General features: G+C 35.6%; 1 protein-coding gene across 3 annotated transcripts in view; it reads right to left on the bottom strand.

Moving 5' to 3' along the window:
• The window catches only part of LOC114155522 (venom phosphodiesterase 2), a 38,044-nt gene that overhangs the window by 7,077 nt on the left and 13,084 nt on the right, over positions 1-17,883 (bottom strand). Inside the window, exons 11-24 of one of the 3 annotated variants that reach the window (XM_028035440.1) lie at positions 16,124-16,232; positions 14,368-14,490; positions 12,404-12,435; positions 12,039-12,166; positions 11,037-11,106; positions 10,854-10,941; positions 10,534-10,706; positions 7,209-7,254; positions 6,774-6,940; positions 5,848-5,983; positions 5,053-5,130; positions 4,418-4,550; positions 3,562-3,718; positions 798-1,528 (exon numbers count right to left, since the gene is read on the bottom strand). In XM_028035440.1, coding sequence (XP_027891241.1) covers positions 1,355-1,528; positions 3,562-3,718; positions 4,418-4,550; positions 5,053-5,130; positions 5,848-5,983; positions 6,774-6,940; positions 7,209-7,254; positions 10,534-10,706; positions 10,854-10,941; positions 11,037-11,106; positions 12,039-12,166; positions 12,404-12,435; positions 14,368-14,490; positions 16,124-16,232 — 1,614 coding nt within the window. In that variant the 3' untranslated portion in view covers positions 798-1,354. Of the gene's footprint in view, positions 1-797; positions 1,529-3,561; positions 3,719-4,417; positions 4,551-5,052; positions 5,131-5,847; positions 5,984-6,773; positions 6,941-7,208; positions 7,255-10,533; positions 10,707-10,853; positions 10,942-11,036; positions 11,107-12,038; positions 12,167-12,403; positions 12,436-14,367; positions 14,491-16,123; positions 16,233-17,883 lie in introns of those variants that run through there. The other 2 variants (XM_028035441.1, XM_028035442.1) reach the window with 2 other exon arrangements.

The following is a 17,883-nucleotide window of genomic DNA, read 5'->3' as shown; positions in this document are numbered from 1 at the left end:
TTTTCTTCAAACTCGACATCCAAGCATCCTGTGAGGTGTGGCTGTTTAACTTTATGACCTTTCTAATTTCAGCCCCATGACACAAGAACATATTTTTCGTGTTAATAAGATACAAATGTCATTATAATGAGACGCAAAACGTATTATGTGCAAAACTAACCTGTTAAATAAAAAGGTTTATTGTTAATAGAAAGATGTTAAATCATTTTGACAGTCGTTAAAAGAGGCATTTTGCATTTAATAGGGTAAAACTACTTGTACAATTGGTTGTGAGGAGTTACATTGTTCATGTTCTTTTCCATTATTGAAAAAGGTGCTGGTTTGTATATTTTGCCAACAAACCTTTTGGTGTTAAGGCTGAATATTTGCCACAGCAACTATGTAAAACAAAATTGTGCTTCGACAAATAATGTAATTTTTCCCTCCAGATGATAGGAGCTCAAACAGAATTTGTAATGGGAGCCACATCTCTTGATGCCAAAGCAGATTCTCCTCCAGAAGAACCGATTATCTAGCATAAATGATCAAGGATGTCAATGACTTAAGACACGTATGGCGAGATAAGTGATTTTACATCGAACAGCTGATTTTACATTTAAAAAGCTTTAAAAGAAATGTGAAAGCTCATTATTTTGACATTTCTCAGTAATATACTGGAGCTTCATATTTGACTGTTTGAAGAAATGAGGGGGGAATAATGTATGCTGCACAAGTGATGTGACTTGTTTACCAGTGTGGCATTTAAACATAAATCAGGTGTCATAGTAAACAATCTGAAACACAAAAGGAGAGAAATAATGAGTTGTTAAATTTTATTTTGCCAAAGAATTACTCTCAGTGCGTTCATTTTGTTAAACAAAGCTGAAATTGAAGGTTAGATAGATTTATCTTACCTTGAAGAATGACACTTTTCCTGCCATCTTACAAAAAGGCCAGTAATTGTTTCCTTTAGAATATCCTTTAGATAGTCAGTAGCGCGTAAGCTAATGTTTATTTGACTAGCTATAAAAAGACACAAGCAGAAAAGAAAGAAAATCCAGACAACGGTTCTGTAAAAGTAACCAGTGTGTACAGTCACTTCCCATGGAGCAAATGTTCCAAAATGGCTGGTTTTACAGGAATGGTACATTACAATGTCTGTGTAGAGCTTGCTGGCCCATGTTACCTGACTTAAATCATTCTGTATTGTACTCGAAAACAGATTCTCGAAACATAGCAGTGACTTTGACATAAGATTAAATAAATTAAAAAACTGAAAGTTAAATAAATAAAGTTACTTGGATAAGTACTTTTAGTTAACAGCTGACATTAAAACGTTCGTCTACATGTTTTTGTGTGTTTCTGATTTAACTGGTCACTGTTTTCTTTTAATTGCAGCTGTGGGACGCGTCTTCATCATCAGCAGTTCTGGAACTGGTCGACTACTGGCTGAGTAAAAGTCCAGTCCTGTGATCCACTCAACATCTCTGACCCTTGACTGGTGAAACCAGATGTGATCTTCCACCCACAAGGATTCATCTTCTGTGCTCTGTTAATACAAGGAAAAGGGGATGAATAAAACCAAACAGGTTGACAGTCCTATTCAGAGGTGTACATTAACTCATTATGACAAAATGTGTCATATTAGTTGTTGACTTTTAATGATTAATTTAATCTATTTTTTACGTGGTAAAGAAAAGACCTATAAATTGTACATACAGGCTCAAATATCTAGATATACCTTAATAATGTTTGGTTATTTATTTGTCCCATAGCAAGCTCCACCTTCCACCTTTAATTATTTTTTTTAATTTTTATTTTTTTCCATTTTTTTCTCCGAAGAGTTTTTGCGGCGCTAGTGGCTCGTATTTTTTTCTACAGTAGGCAGACAGGAAGGAGGGTGAGGAGAGGGGGGAAGACATGCGGCAAAGGTTGTCGAACCCTCGACGTCCGACTAAGGCCTCCAAACGTGGGGCGTGCTAACCCCCTGCGCCACCACAGCACGCCCCTCCACCTTTAATGCTTAAGCCACCATCAAGCTTCTGGGATCATTCCTCCCTGGATATTTCATCACCCTTATAAGAAATACTAGAACTCATTCAAACATGTTTCCTGGGACATACCACAACTTTATATACCTCATCTATGCTTTTAAAATGTGAATGTCATCTTGTTTCCTCTCAAAAACTAGTTTCAGTATGTATTTAGGATCAATATCTGTTTTGCCAAACTACTAACTGGCCCAAATGCCACCTTTAGTTAAAAGGACATTATTTTTTACATTTAAGACCAACCTTGGCTCAAAGCTATTGTATATCAAATCAAATCAAATTTTATTTGATTTTAATACATTTTTGTTATTTTACTGGTTTGATAAGATAAAAATTGATGAAGTCAATGTGAAGTTTTCAAACATCAGAACACTGCTTAACTTATTTCACTGACAGTAATATTAGAGCATTACATGAAGTGGATGGAATCATTCTCAAACTAGGCTTCCTAATTGGGTTGAAATACAAATAAAAATTGGCATTACTATCAATAGATAGTAATCCCAAACACACAAAAAAATACCAACCTTTTGGAATGGCCTTACCAAGATTCCAACCTCAATCCAGGCAACCAATTAATTCAAATGAATTTTACAATTCTGCTGAGAAGAATGGTCAAATATTGACCTAAATCTATGCCAGATGCTTATTGCACCTCAATAACTTATGATTGAGGTGCACCTTAGTTAAACACAGTTAAGTTGTCAGTGGAAATTCGGAAGAGGCTGCATGTTAATGTGTTGTGTCGTTGTCCCACTCTCTATTTTTCTATTTAAAAAAAAAATCTAATTCTGTTTTTTACAAAAAAGTTGGTATTCAGGTGCGAATTGAAAAACATAGCAGAAATGATGGCAACATCTAGACAATGAAACCAGGATCAGAATTCAACAAAAAGCTCACTTTGATTTTTGCTTATTCAAAACGAGGAAAGCCAGAGTCAAATGTTATGTCTTTGAAAACAATGTACTCCCTCTAAGTTAGCATGTGACATTGCTGTTATTTCTTTGTCATCTTTCCTCCTCCGCAGTTTCAGCATTCAGTAAAAACAACATTACACAACGTGGCAAGACGACTCTTTGTTTAGGACCAATGGGAAGCATTTTCACCTAAGGTGTTTTACCAAGTAACAGCTTGTGCACATTTTTTTGTTTTGGGGTTTTGTTTGTTGACTTTTGCTTTCACGGTTTAGTTAAACATCTAAATGGATAGCAATAAAGTTCTGGTTTCCTTGTCTGGCCCAGTGGGTGCTTTTAGACTAAAGAAGCCTGCAAACAGAAAGGAAACCAGAATACAGTGAATATGTAGTTAAAGCAGTGATATGTCCTCAAGGGCCAGACTGCAATTTTAGATGTCTCACTGCTTCAGCACACCTGGCTTCAATATAAGCTCATTGGCAGAGTTCTGTAGAACTTGACTGCATGCTTGTGCAGCAGTTTCACTGTTAAATTCAAGTGTGTGGGACAAGAGACATGCAAAAGTTTCAGGCCTCTACATGCATTTTTGGACCACTGAACACTGGATTTAGTCTTACTTTGCATCTTTCCTCGTTGTCAGCTCTGTGGGGAAGGAGGAAAGACACAGTCTGGAGTTCCCCACCACAAGCGCTCACTGGCTCTCCTGCATTCTTGCAGCTTGTTAACACCACAAAGTAATGTGTGGGAATAGATATGTTGGTCCCAGGTACAAACCTAGAGTCACACAGAAAAATATTCAGCTATTACACCAACCACTTCTTTGGTTTCATAGAGATTCACAGCCAGAAAGGTTCTTCCAGTTCATCTTGAATCATATTACTGATCAAATTCAAGTTAATCAGAGCATCCTTTTAAGGCCTCCTAGGGGTTATATGATACTTACCACAGATTTAGAGAAACTTGTTGATGAGCATGTAATTAGATACCAAATCCAGCACAAACAAGATTGCTAAGACTGATTTACTTAAACAGTTACCTCAGTACTGATGGAAATGAAAAAAATAGAATGTGATTGTATCTACATAAGACATACTACAGATTCTTTGGTCATATTTAGCTGTAAACATTAAAGAAAACACCAGAATCATTTCAAAAGGACTCTCATGTTGTTCAAGGCCAGCATAATTCCCATCCGTGTGAATGCATACCACATTTCATCTGATCAAACCCATGACGTCACAGCTAGCTGGTTTCATGACAAACAGTCCAATATAAAAGTGCATTTTCGTCTGCATTTAGAACATTCTGTTCCCCAAATCAATTTATTTTATTTAATCATTTTCAAGTAAATGAGACATGTTTTACAAATATGTCATTGCAATAAAAAATAAGACAAAATGCAGGGGTTTTCAGTTTAGTACAGCTTTAAAACTGATTTAAGATGATACACCCAATTACAGAAATGACACTTACTGCTGTATCTGCTCTGTAGTGTCATATCGGCCATCATAATTGTAATCAAAGACTGGTCCAGTCACCACATTAATGCCATTGTATATGGAAGCATATTTCTTTAGCAAAGTGTTGTGGAGGTAATCCCAAATCCCTGAGAAAAAAAGAACATGTTCAAATAAACGCAAGTAAAGTGGATATAAAGTCTTTTGTCAATTGCCTGGGTTTTGTGAGGTAAAAAATGAGCCGAGATTAATTAGGGTGTTTTCACACATGATAATTTGGTAGACTCAGTTTGATTGGGGACGAAAATTGTTCTTTAGTTCATACCTGCCCTCAATCACAAACTAAGGTCAGCTTTTCTTTTTTTCATCATATCCTATCCAACCTTTTTGACTCAAAATTACTTTCTGAGTACCAAGAAGCCAACAGACTTATTTTCACAAGTGGAGAATTACGGCTTTCACTATAATTGTCAGATTAAAGGCAGAAAAAATTGAGAAATACTTTCTTTTTTAATTTTTTATAATCACCAAACCCTGTCAATTTAACAAGGTTTTGTAGACTTTGACGTGTAGAGTAAAAACTAACTTAATATAATGCTTTTAGAAGAAAATCTGTTATTTCTGGCTTAGAAGAGATAAACCCAGACTTACTCTTAAATGCAGGGTACATCGGGGCAACATTGCTCATTATTAAGGCATCGTACTGCTGTTGCACGGTTATATTCAGATCTGTAAAAACATAAAAATAAGCAATCACTTTGCTTCTAATGTTTCATATCTAATGTTGAACATTACAGCTGTCATGAAATGGTGGCTTGGAGGTGAGGATTGACGGCGGTTCACCCAGGTTGTTGTGAGAAATGACAATTTTAATGATAAGCTTGAAGGAGAACAGAAAATCCTGGCAGCACAAGTGAATGATGAGGCTAGGAACTCAAACACACTGTTAGCACTGGGAAGTCACATGACTAAAGGATACAATAACAACTAGGATCGACAGGGAAACACAGACACAGGTGAGTATAAATACACAGATGAAAAAAGACACAAAGATGGGGAATGAAATTAACAAAAAAAAAAAAAAACGGACAGAAACGTAAATCCTCACAACAGCTCTTTATCCTAATTGGTTAATTTTTCTATAATTATTCATTCACCATGATGGGAATTTTAAATTTTCCAAATTGTGTGCCAGACCAGTGCAGCTAATTGAGGGCTGAAGGTTTAAGATGTCAACTCCTACTGGGTTGAAAATGCTCAAAAACCACTAATTAAGCTATTTCATCCTTAAGGTATTCTAAGCAGGCACTAATGACTACTAGGTATTTGGCCCTGTGAGAGTTGTGGAAGTAAAATATATAATGGTTTTTGACAGTGGTTTTCATAGTGTGCCTTATATGTAATGAAGCACAGTCAGCTTTTTTTCTAATAGTTTTTTATACATACTAGGTGGGTACAGGAAGGCATGGGTCAAATGGATAGCAGCTTCAAACTGATCACATCTGGGGCTCTGGTGTTCTGGCAATCTCACATCAGCCCTCAAACAGTTGGATATTACTGGTGGTAATGGGTCCAAGTTGGTCTAAAGAAAGGGAAAAGTTATGCTTTAGTCATTTAAACAAATCAAACCCAAAAACAAGTTCAAATCAATAGTTTACCCTTGAATTAATGCTTTTAATAATAGTCAAATTTTGGACTTGAGAATAATGGAATTATTTATCCATCCGCTAGTGAGGAGAAGGATATGAGGATGGGTAATTTTGGGGAAAATGCTAATATGGGAGATGGACGCACACTGAGACAGAGGGGTAAAATATGGTAGTTTCCCGGCCAAAACAGGAGACTTTACAGGTACACAATTCCTAAGAAAATAAACATAAAATGGTGATTAAAAAACATCAAATGACTGTAAATCTTTTAGTGGTAAAATAATAAAGTGGGTAAAATTTCTTGTTCCTAGGTGGTCTGAAGTCTGGGCTCAAGTGGTCTGAACTCAAGAACTTTTTAAACGTGTGAGGTTTCACAGCCTTGAGACTTACAGAATTTCCTCTCCTCCCCATGGTCAGTTTGAGGGAGGGTGGTAGTTGCACAGCTTTTTCTTCAATAATTTATTCAGCTCAGCAATATATATAAGCTTGTTTTGACTCCTAAATATGAATCACATAAGAATGAAATGATCACATCTATGTCAAGTCAGCAGAAATGTCCTGAAACAGTGTCTTGATAAAAGCTGCTTAATAAATAAGATGTTTTTTTAAAGCAGGTTAGGCATCCAGATGAGATTTAGTTTAAATTAAGCATGCACTGGGTTTGAACCTTTAAAACTGCAGTATTTATTAAATTGTGTCTTTTCTGCCACTTTCCATGCTCACCAAAACACTCACAGGTTTGTCGATGGTGAATGAGCTCCAGAGAGGCATGAGGACTTCATGGCTGTAGCCGCTGATGAATCCTTCTTGGTGGAGGATGCAATAACTGCTGTCAGGCTGCAGCATTTGGGGACGACCAAACATCATGTGCTTCCTTTCTGAAGCAGATTCTAAAAGAGGGCAGATGCAAATCCTATGATTATTTGCCTGGTAAACCAAATGTTTAGACAGAAAAGCTGTTGATTGCTTAATGACTCATCAGCTAATTTAATCTGGCAGCATTTTGTGCAAGTTGGAAAATTCCTAGTTCCTAGATATGCAATAATAATAATAATAATAATAATAATACATGGAGTACTTATTTATTAGATACATACTAAGTGCTTAATTTGAATATTTACATAATTGATTGAACAAAGACTTGTCAAAGCCACTTACTTTCCTCTAAAGTCAAGTTCAAACGGCTGTTAAGTTCATGCTCAGTCTACAAATGGAAACAGGATGAAGTTAGTTAAGTTTTAAACATCTCTGTTACAGCACAATGTAAATGATTTGACAACTATTACAGAAAGAAATGCAATGTTTTCACAACACAAAGAACACAAGCTGAAGATGTTCAGAGATAAGACAGCTGTATGTTTGCAGGACAGTTATACATATTCTCATTTTATTGTGCTAAATTTGACTAATAAAGTCAATACTGCTTACAGAGTGAATTGCATAATGTAAAATGGAAGCACTGAGGTTTTGATGAGCCAGCTGTTTTGGCAATGATGAAAGACAGAAGGTATTCCAAAATGATTTTCCTTCTTTTCAGTTATATCCAGTTGTGAACCATATGATTTCCAGCTGTTCTCTATAAAAGCACTGTTTCTGAGCCAAGATTCATTCAGATATGACTAACTGTCCACAAATAAAATAGCTACTGTATTACTGAGGGTTTATTTATTCCACTGCCAGCTGTTTCCAGAAAAAGAGTTTGTCATCTTAAAAGTATCACACTCATTTTAGGTGCTGGAAGTTGTAGGTGTATTTTCAGTCATTTGAATAAAAAGGAGAAAAAAATGTTAAACTCAAATGGTGGGAAATTACACGTAATGTGCATAAATTTCAATGGAACTGGTGAGACTGCCTTGGGTAATTGGGTTTCATTATATGTTAAATATTCCAGAGCTTCCATGCAACCATTATCAAAAGACTCCCACAAAACCTGGATTTAGTTCCATCCAAACTTGGCAGAGCTTTCTCAAAATAGTTTCTATTTTATTTTACTATATACTGATGTTTTAACAGATTACTGCTGTAATGTTGTACACATGTTGTTTTTCAAAGACATGTTCATTCAAGGACCTCAGGATTCAGAAGAAGACCTTCAAAATAGGACAGAATGGAGCAACAGTCTGCATGAAAAATGTACAATATTGGAATATGAAATAATACAGTAGACCTATTACCCTGAGAGACATGAACTGGGTTTATGTCAGGTTTGAGAGATGAAGAAAGATGTGGAAGAAATTCATAACATTTTAAGGTGTGTTTGGAAACTTGCGAGGCAAGCATTATTACATCTTGACCCACAGTCTGGAACATGTAGACTTTCTTTTTCTGGTCAAGGCTCACACTCCTATGTTTGTTTGGTCCTGTTACCATAGTCATGTGCTTCATGACTCAGGTAAACGTCTGAAAAGGCTGATTGTATAGTTTTCCATGCATCAGGAAAACTGATGTAATGAAAAATGATGTAATGATTCATCATTGATGAATAAGTTTGCATTTACTTCATTGTCTATTTTCAGATGATTTTCTACTTCTGAGAGATTTGCAAAGCTTGAGATATTGTTTTCTAACCTACTCCTGCTTTCAACTTTTGTGTTCTTTTCCTTTATGATAGAATATGTTCAGATGTTTCCTTCACAAAGCATTTGATACAAATTATTGTTTTGTGTAATTAGTGTCATTTTAGTATAATTAGTGCCCACTAATTTGTGGACTTCTATGTTGACTGTACTGGATTTTACTTGGGGGTAAGAATCACCACACTGTAAAAATAAGTTTTTTTGTCTCTTTTCTGGTATGAATATCTTCATACACTTGAAACAAGACACGACTAATTTACAAGTTACTTTTTAGTAGGATATAGTTATAAGATCTTGTTTTAAGTAAATATCTCCTCGATATTGATGAAAAAGTTTGAGTTCCACTGGCAGATTATTTCACTTATATGGTGGGAAAATGTTTTTACTAAATTTGAAAGAATCTGCCAGTGGAACTATTGCCTTTTAAAATCAGTATTAAGAAACTATTGACTTATAACAAGCTCCTACAGTTTTCTGAAAAGTTACTTGAAAGTTAGTTTTGTCTTTTTTCAAAAGCATAAGACATTTGCATTCGAAACTACACAAAAATACTTGGTGAGATTTTATGTGTTTGAAGTGAAGGGACTGGAAGTGGATATTTTCTATTAAGTTGTTTTTAATGTGTGTGATTTCTATATTTTTTTATTTATGGTCTTCGTTATTGGACATCCATATTGCATGGTTTTTACTTTTTAAAAACGTTTGCACAAGAACAATTACCTGAGATGTGGATGCGCCCTGGCCGATCAGGTGTGAAACAGATCAGCAAAGCTAAAACGTTCAGGACATAAACTCCTGGTCGCACGGACGGAGGCAGAAGACAGAAACCGGGACAAAACAAGACGGGCCTGACGCACCCGCCCACCCCCGCAGCTTGAAACTACAACTCCTGGGAAACAATGCGCGTTTACGACAGCAGGGCTCACTTGACGCTTCCACCGTGCCTCTCTCCACTGTCGTATGCAGGGTGCCGAATTTCCGTGGAGGGTCGCATGGAATGCACAGCTGTTGAAGTTCATTCATTTAACGCAAAATCCATAACACAGCTTTTAGTGAGTGTGTTTGTTCTCCACAGGGAGAGGGAGACCTCTGCATAGCTGTGGATAGCAGCGGGGTTGCTGTGCCGCAAAACCCTCTGAAGGAACGACAAGTTCCGCTTCTCCAAAATAAGTAGTTCATAACATTGTTCATTTAAAAAGAACAATGTACACTGGGAACTTTACCTAAAGGTGCATCACATTTTCTCCATTTACTTCATGAGAGTGAGACCTGTCGCCAGTCTCTCTTCCCTGGGTGCAGAATGCAGGGTGCATTCTGGTCAAAAGAACTTCCTGGTGTGACGATTACAGAGACCAGCTTAAAGACCTCAGAAATGAAACACACTTTTTAAATTTATTTATTTGTTTAAAAGCAACGTCACCGTGGGTTGATTTAGATTCTATACAGATTCAAAAATAAAAGAAATCTATACTGTTTTTCCAAATAGTGTTTTTGGCATCTGTCTTACAGTTTGGATTATTTTAGTCTGAAAAAAAAAAATCAGTAAATAAAATTAAAACCAAACTGCCACTCATTGTAGCAGCGATTTGTGAGACTACATATCTAACCATGCAGGTCGCATCAGATAAGTAAGAGCACAAAAACAGAAGACATTTTTAATCATCTTAAAAAATGATTAAAAACTTTAATCATTTTTAAGATTAAAATGATGCCACAATTTCTTTAATCTGCTAATTGTTGTTTGCTAATGAAACATTTTGATTTGGCGTAAAGTGAATTTACTTTTGAACAGTTAAATATTGCTTTGTTTTTAGTTTTTCAAAAATGAAGAGAAATCTGTTCTTTCCTCTCACCCTAGACTAACAGTGAGTAATTTTTATAACATGAAACCATGAAATGATACTCACCATGTCTGGGCATTTGCATCCCAGGGCATCTTCAGGAGTTAGACTGATGAATGGGCACTGAGTTGGCTCACTTTGTTCCGCAGGGTGAGTTGGGTTGTAAAATGTCTTCCTAAGAACATGATTCATGCTGCCATGTGTCCCGTTGTTGTCATATGGAGAGATCTCTAGCACGTCTGGGAATGTGGAAAAAAATTCTTTAGTGTTTCTTAGCTTTTCAAGACAATAATTTTTACAATAACTGTTTAAATTTTAGATTTAGAGTTAACATTTGGGTTTAATTTTATTGATCACATTTTTTCTTTCAGACATAAAACACTCACCACACATTAAGTTGTAGAGTTCAATGTTAGCAAAGGGTTCAATCGTGGTGTTTTGCTGAAACTTTGGTCCGTAGCTGAGAAACATTGCCTGTAAAAAAAGAAAAAAGTCAGTTCTTTTGTATTTGCTATGAATTGTAAGTCAGTTGGGCAGATTTCCAAAATGGAGGATAACTCTTTACGTACATGCATGCTCGCAACATCGTTGTCATAGCCATGATTCCCACCTGAGCAGAATGAAAGTGATTCTGAAAATCTGTGGGGGAAAAAAAATATCTTTTTACATTTCTGCTTCCAGTCATGCATTAGGTAGAAAAATCAACAGCTACGTGAAGCAGTGACTAAATCTCAATAGTATTGCAAGAATCAAGCTATGGTAATAACCACAAAATAACAAGACCAAATAGCTGCTTGTTTAATCATTGCCTTCCAGTCTTTCTTTGATTATCAGGAGAAATTGTGCTCTTTTTCAAGGGATGAATAATTTCCTGAATGAATAATACTATGATAAAAATATGTTAAAATGGTTCCACAGTTATGAAAACTAAAGGCTCTCTTGACATGAGAACTGTTATAAATGTCTTCTTTTATGTCTGCTCTTCACCAAAGAGCATTATTTGTCTGCTCTTTGGTGAATCTGTCTGATTTTGATGGCTTTGTACACAGAGATGGCCCTTCTTTAACTTTCTCTATCCATTTATACATGTAAATACAATATAATGTATAGGAGCTATATTTTGAAAAATAAATAATGATGATAATAATAATATAATAATAATTTAAGTATGCAAAAATGCTTAAATATCAGATTTAAAAATGTAATATCAATAAAGTAAATTCTATTCTTTTCTAATTGTGACGCTTTTATAATTTGCACATTATTTTGTTGTTCATTCTTTTAGGTCAGTTGATTTATTTTATTTAACAATCAAAGCCTCCTGCTGGTAGGTAAATAACAATTTCTTTAGATTTCAAACGAACTGAACGTGAAAGAAAATCCCTTTTGATTATTTGTTCTTAACGAGGGTCAGAAACATCTTAAGTGATACGTAGTTGAAAATGTAAAAAGAAAAGAAAAATAAACACATGACAGAAGATTTTGACATAAGATGGATTTCTACACAAAAATGTAAGCCAAAATTGTTTATTGCAGTCAGTATACACTAATTGCAAGTAATCAATGAATACCTCTCAAACTGCCATTTTGGCTCCACAAGGACAGTGACATCTTCAATACGTCGACTGTTAGCGTAGTGGAGCCGCTTTGGTAGGTTGGACTTCAAGTACGGTGTGATCTTCTGGTCCGGCTTCTTGCACTTAAATTACCAAAAGCAAAAATACTGATTTTATAATAAATATCACTTTTTAAATAGATATCATCTGCTAATTTCTTAAAACGTAACTTTACGCTTTACGCATGGGAGGTAATTTTAAAAAATGTTTGCATTTAAATGTAAACCTTAAAGTCCTAAACTAATCTGTCAGAAAAGTAATACTTTTCTCCACCCATGTATACAGTAATTATTCAGAGTATTGTTGATGTAAATACTTACACTCATATTAGCAACAAGTCCAGCAGAGTCCACTGTTAAGGAAGAAACATGTTAGTCATTTCAGAATTATTCATACGCTGAATAACAAACTTCCAATTACATTTAACTGCATTAGGAGCCAATCTGTACAATAAGCATCATAATATTTTACCACTAGTTGTAGTTTTTCATGCTGTAATTTTAATTTGTTGCACATTACCATTATTACCACAATAGAGTGTTTTTTTGGGGGGGGGGGCGGGGGGTTGCATGGAGCCAGGTTTGTGTGGATAACATTCTCCTTTAGTAAAAATTAAATAATTTTAAAACTGAACTATTTGCACATGCCATCTGTGTGTGATCTTAAAAATGATTTTAAAAAAAGAAACAAATTGAGATTCTAGGGAATTGTTTTAAAAATTGACTATGATAACCAGCTGTGTAAAAATCTTACAGTCAGAGACACGTGAAATCTGCAAATACTTCAGACCCCTTCCCAAAACATTTATAACTGCCTATTTTAATTGTTCAAACACCAAAATGCTTGATGCGCATAGTACCACAGGTATTAATGTCAATGGTGCTCCTTATCTCCACTCTTTGGGGTGCAACCAATCAGCAGCAAGTAAAATGATGGTGCTTCTGGATTGGCTGCTTTGCAAACATCAGTCAATATTGTGTTAAGTTGCATTGTGCCCAGGTATTTCAGCTTGCCAAGAGAGATTTTCTTCAAAATTTGTTAGTTATATTACATGAACAAATAATTTGGAGTCAAATTCCATGCAAAAATCTATGAATTACGTGTGTTTCTGGGCTAGTATATTTGTAATCAACATCCTTATTGACTATATATCCAGAGCTAGGTTATGACCTAAAACTCAACTTTACACTACTACTACTACTATTTAGTTTTCATGAGAATAATGTAATGTTAATTCTAAAGGCGTACTGTGGATTATGCTTAAAGTCTAATCTTGTGTTACTATAATATCTTTTTCTTTTCTCTAGAATTCATTGCAATCAGTTTATGGTCCACAAGAAAACCTAAAATTAGTTGCAATGTGTACACTTAGAGGGAGTCTCGTTTCCATTTACAGCAGATATTTCTCTACCCTTGACGAAACATCACGAATGTGTGGGCTTTTATTGTCATGTCTAACTGTATGCTATCAGTCTTCCTCTTGACATAAATGATAGACTTAGACTTAGACTTAGACTGACTTTATTGTCATTTTGCATGCACAGGGTGTATACAGAACGAAATTTCGTTGCATACGGCTCAGGACAGTGTTTTGAGCTTTCAATGTTGTGAGGTTACTCCAGAATAAAATAAAATACAGTATAAAATATGAATATAAATATAGAATATAAAGTGCAGAAATGACAGTAAAATATAAGTTATTTAGCTCTGTACATGTGCAAGGTATAAAGTGGAGACCAGATTTTAAGTGCAGTCCAGTTAAGAGTTCAGCAGTCTGATGGCAAGTGGGAAAAAGCTGTTTCGGAACCTGGTGTTCCTGCACCGGATGCTGCGGAACCTCTTTCCAGAGGGCAGCAGGGAGAACAATCCATGGTGGGGGTTTGAGGGGTCACTGATGATGTTTCGGAGTGTTCCATGAAGAAGAATGAACCAAAACTGAATTTCGTGAGAAGAGCGCTCAGAGTGTATCATTTCGTGATTGTAAATAATGGAGCTATCAAGGTCGTTGACAGATTATATCATATCTGTTACATCCATGCTCTTGAATGGATTTCTTTGTTGCTCAGATGCATTGTGCAACTGTTTAGAGGTTGAATATAATTCATCAAAGTCGAGATAATTTTGTGGTTTCCTCCCTCTGAAACCCAAACAGGCCCACACTTTTTCCACAAAGTGAGAGATAAACATCATTGTTCTTCCTGCACTGATACCTACTCAGTAATTGTGATGAGCAAGGCCTAAAGCATGTTCCAATGATCTCTATTACAGAAACACATCTACTTACACACAAAGTCTTCATTCCTGGCTCTGATGCGTCCAAATGGCCCCTCGTTCACAAAATAATTACTGATATCTCCCACCAGCTCCTTCATCACCTCCCTTCTGTCACAGCTGATCTCCTCCATACCTGCAAAGCATTGGACTCTTGCAATAAAGTGCATCACAGAACTACTGATATGTGCTAAAAACTAGAACACATTGCATCTAAAAAATAAGTGTAACTTAAAGGTTAATTTATTTTAAAAACCTAAGAGTCAAAAGGTGAAACACAATCACCTGGATTCATTACACACATTGATATATTTTAACTGCCTATTTCTATAAATTTTAATAACTCAAACGCTAGTTCTCAGAATATTACAACATTACAGAAGGCCAAATAAAAAAAATATATTAATACAGACATGACAGGTTATACTACATAATCAATTGAAATACTGTTGATTTGACTGTTGCTCAACACTCTCTCATTGTCACCCTCTTAAAAAGGTGAACTCCAATACGACATTGCTAAAAACAATAAATAAAAAAAAAAGCTGGCTCTTCACAAAGCTTGGATCTAAGCATGTTGATCCAAAATTCAGCAAAATGTTGTCGGAAAAAAAACTCACAAGCAACAGGGATAAGTGGAGCCTCAAGATTTTGAGAAGCAGATTATGAGTTTTGCAGGGAGATTGCTCTGGAGTCAGACTCCCCACAGCCATCACAGAGACTTCCAGGAAATGAACTACAACTGTTGCTTTCCTTGTCTTTATCTAGTGCTGATCTACAGATAACTTCAGACATCTCTTGCCTAGACTCTATGTCATATTAGTTTCTGCTTTTAATATTATTGTTGAAATAAAATAATATTTTAATGAATCTACTATTTTCTGTATGCACTTTTTTAACATAAAGGGTAATAAATTGCATTTAGTGTTAAAGGCTGAAGGAACATAAGATTGAGGTTTTCTGCTCCGGTTTTTTCCAGAACCCAACCTTCCAAACAAGAGCTTCTCACCGCTATGTAGCACAGAAATCCAGTTAACAATGTCATGTGAGTTGGATTGACACAACTGCAGTACATTAAAGGGTGATATATAATGACGAGCACTTATCCATTAGTAAGCTGATAACTTGGAGACAGACTGTACTCCAGCCACATGAACACACAGGCAGGACGCCAGGCTGTCTGCATTTATCATCTTCAAGGTTTGTTTGTATCTCCTGAGCACTTAATATGAATACACAGGGTTTTATTTGGTAGGAAAACAGCTTTAGCAGTTTTCTTAATATGGTCATATTTATGTGTTTGTGCTTTGACAACTTGCAGAAACTGGAGGCACAGCCTCAGATACACATGGAAAAGAGGAGAGTTTTAATCCAAAAACTGTCTGATTAAAATAAACAACTAAAGAAAGAAACAAATGAAATAGCTCTTGACTTGTCAGACATTTTGATATTTTCAGACTTTTGGTTCCTTCATCGTGCAACTTGGAGGGGAGCAGAACCAAAGGAAAAAGAAAGAAAAAGCATCTTGACTGAATGAAGGTTGCATTCAAACAAAAGAAATGCAGTGGAATTATGTTTCCTTAGAAGTTTGGCAGATTCGTGACTCAACTGTGATTTCTCTTTAGTGTTCCTCAGAGAGAGAAAATTTACAACTACAGACAAAATATTTCTCTGGCTCAAAACACTGACTGGGTACACAGGCACTAAAGAGTAATGTTCATCTGAAATAAAGTTCAATACATCTTTTTGTGCAGTATGTTCTGAGTTACCATGATCAGCAACAACAATGATGTTGAGACAGCGGTGCAGGTCAATTTGCTTGAGGCCATTCATGAGCTGACCCATTATTTTATCCACTCCCTGGATTGCTGTGCTTATCTGCAATAGAACAATGAAAACATTTGGCAAATGGATTTTTTTTCTGCAGAAAATGGCATAAAATAATTAAATAATGTTAAAGAGAAACAGTTGGTCTAATACCCAGACAGAATTTTTGTTGGCTCCAAAACTAAGTTTGGTTAAGTGATAATAATCCAGAGGAGATTCTGGAGTCATCTGTTGCTCACAAACATTCATAACCATCCATAAATATACTGACATTTGAAAATTTAAGCATGTTCACACACAATTGAGCAAAATACATTCAGCATTGTGTAAACTCAGGTGCAATGAATTTACATTTTTGGAAGTTAAAGTTTTGTTGTATTTTTATATTATCTAATCAACAGTGAATTCATAATTGTAAATCCAATTCTGGAAATTAAAAATGATTTAAGTTGCATATTGTGTAATCATTGCACCCAATCAAGAAGAATGTATACATTTTGTTTTAGGTATAACTGATCATTTGGTTGTCTTCAAACTTTAAGCAAGTTGACATATTTTCAATATGGTCGATGTTAGATATTTGGGAAGGCAACCCAGAAGCTTATTGTTAGTCTGCTTTATCTATTTTAAAACTAGTTTGTTTTCAGATCACTGTCAAATTGTGTACTGGAGCAATCAAGAATCCACCAAAGTTCAATCCTACCTTGAACTGGAAACTGATGGGAAATGTGTCAATAACCATATCTCCACAGTGAGGAAAATTTAAATTACACAAAGTGAGAAGGTGCAAACAAAAAAAGAAGCGAGTTCTCTAAAATTTATGTGTTTGGGCTTGAGTAAAATTCAAAGCCAAACACATTGTCAGCCGGATTGTCAGAGGTGCTGATAGAGAAAATAACTACCCCTCAACAGGTGGATGGGTAAAATATGAAAACAGTTACCTTAGACAGATGAAAAACAATCCCAAACATATCATAACTGGTTTCCTACCGATTTTATGCTAAACACCCTTGTGAACATTGTTAGACCTGGTTTATATGCCTCATCCATGCTTGGAAACCAACCAGTTTATCTACAATTTTTTTCCAAAAACAGCAGTGAAATGTAAAGCTACAATTATTCCTGAAGTTTGTTAATTTCTAAGAAAACATGTGGTTGAGGTGCAACATGCATTTATTCAAAGTGCCTAAAATTGTTGACATAATGAGTAAACATAAACTGCCCACTGGTGCTGTAATTCCCCACCTTTATCCCTAAAAGAGAGGAACAGTAGGGAAAAATAACTACATAATCCACAATAATTCTGTTGTTGAAATATCTAATGGAGGAAGAAATTATACTGTTTAAGCCTTGGGAAATTACATATATTTAAAATATTAAATTCCAGTCTGGTTTGTGCAGACTTCAAACTTCCGCTGAGTAATCTGCAGTTTGTTTTCTTCAAAAACACGTCACCGTCTTTTTTATCAAAAATGAAACACAGCTAGAGGAATTGTCCGTTTTCCTCCCACTCTCATCCGCTTTATGACCACTGGTCAAACTCATCGCCTAAGAGGCAAATTTCGTAGAAACAGGATGTTCATGTTTTATCAGCTGGTAGTCACCTGCTGCCAAAGCACACAGATGACGTACTTCCAGCTTGATTCTTCTTTAATATGTATTCTCAGTGTAGGCCTCACTTCTTTGAGGATTAAGGGGAAAT

Source organism: Xiphophorus couchianus, chromosome 13 (genome assembly GCF_001444195.1).
Source record: "Xiphophorus couchianus chromosome 13, X_couchianus-1.0, whole genome shotgun sequence".
Taxonomy (NCBI): Eukaryota; Metazoa; Chordata; class Actinopteri; order Cyprinodontiformes; family Poeciliidae; genus Xiphophorus; species Xiphophorus couchianus.
Note: the sequence above shows the minus strand (reverse complement) of the source record. Positions and strands in the feature narration are given on the sequence as shown.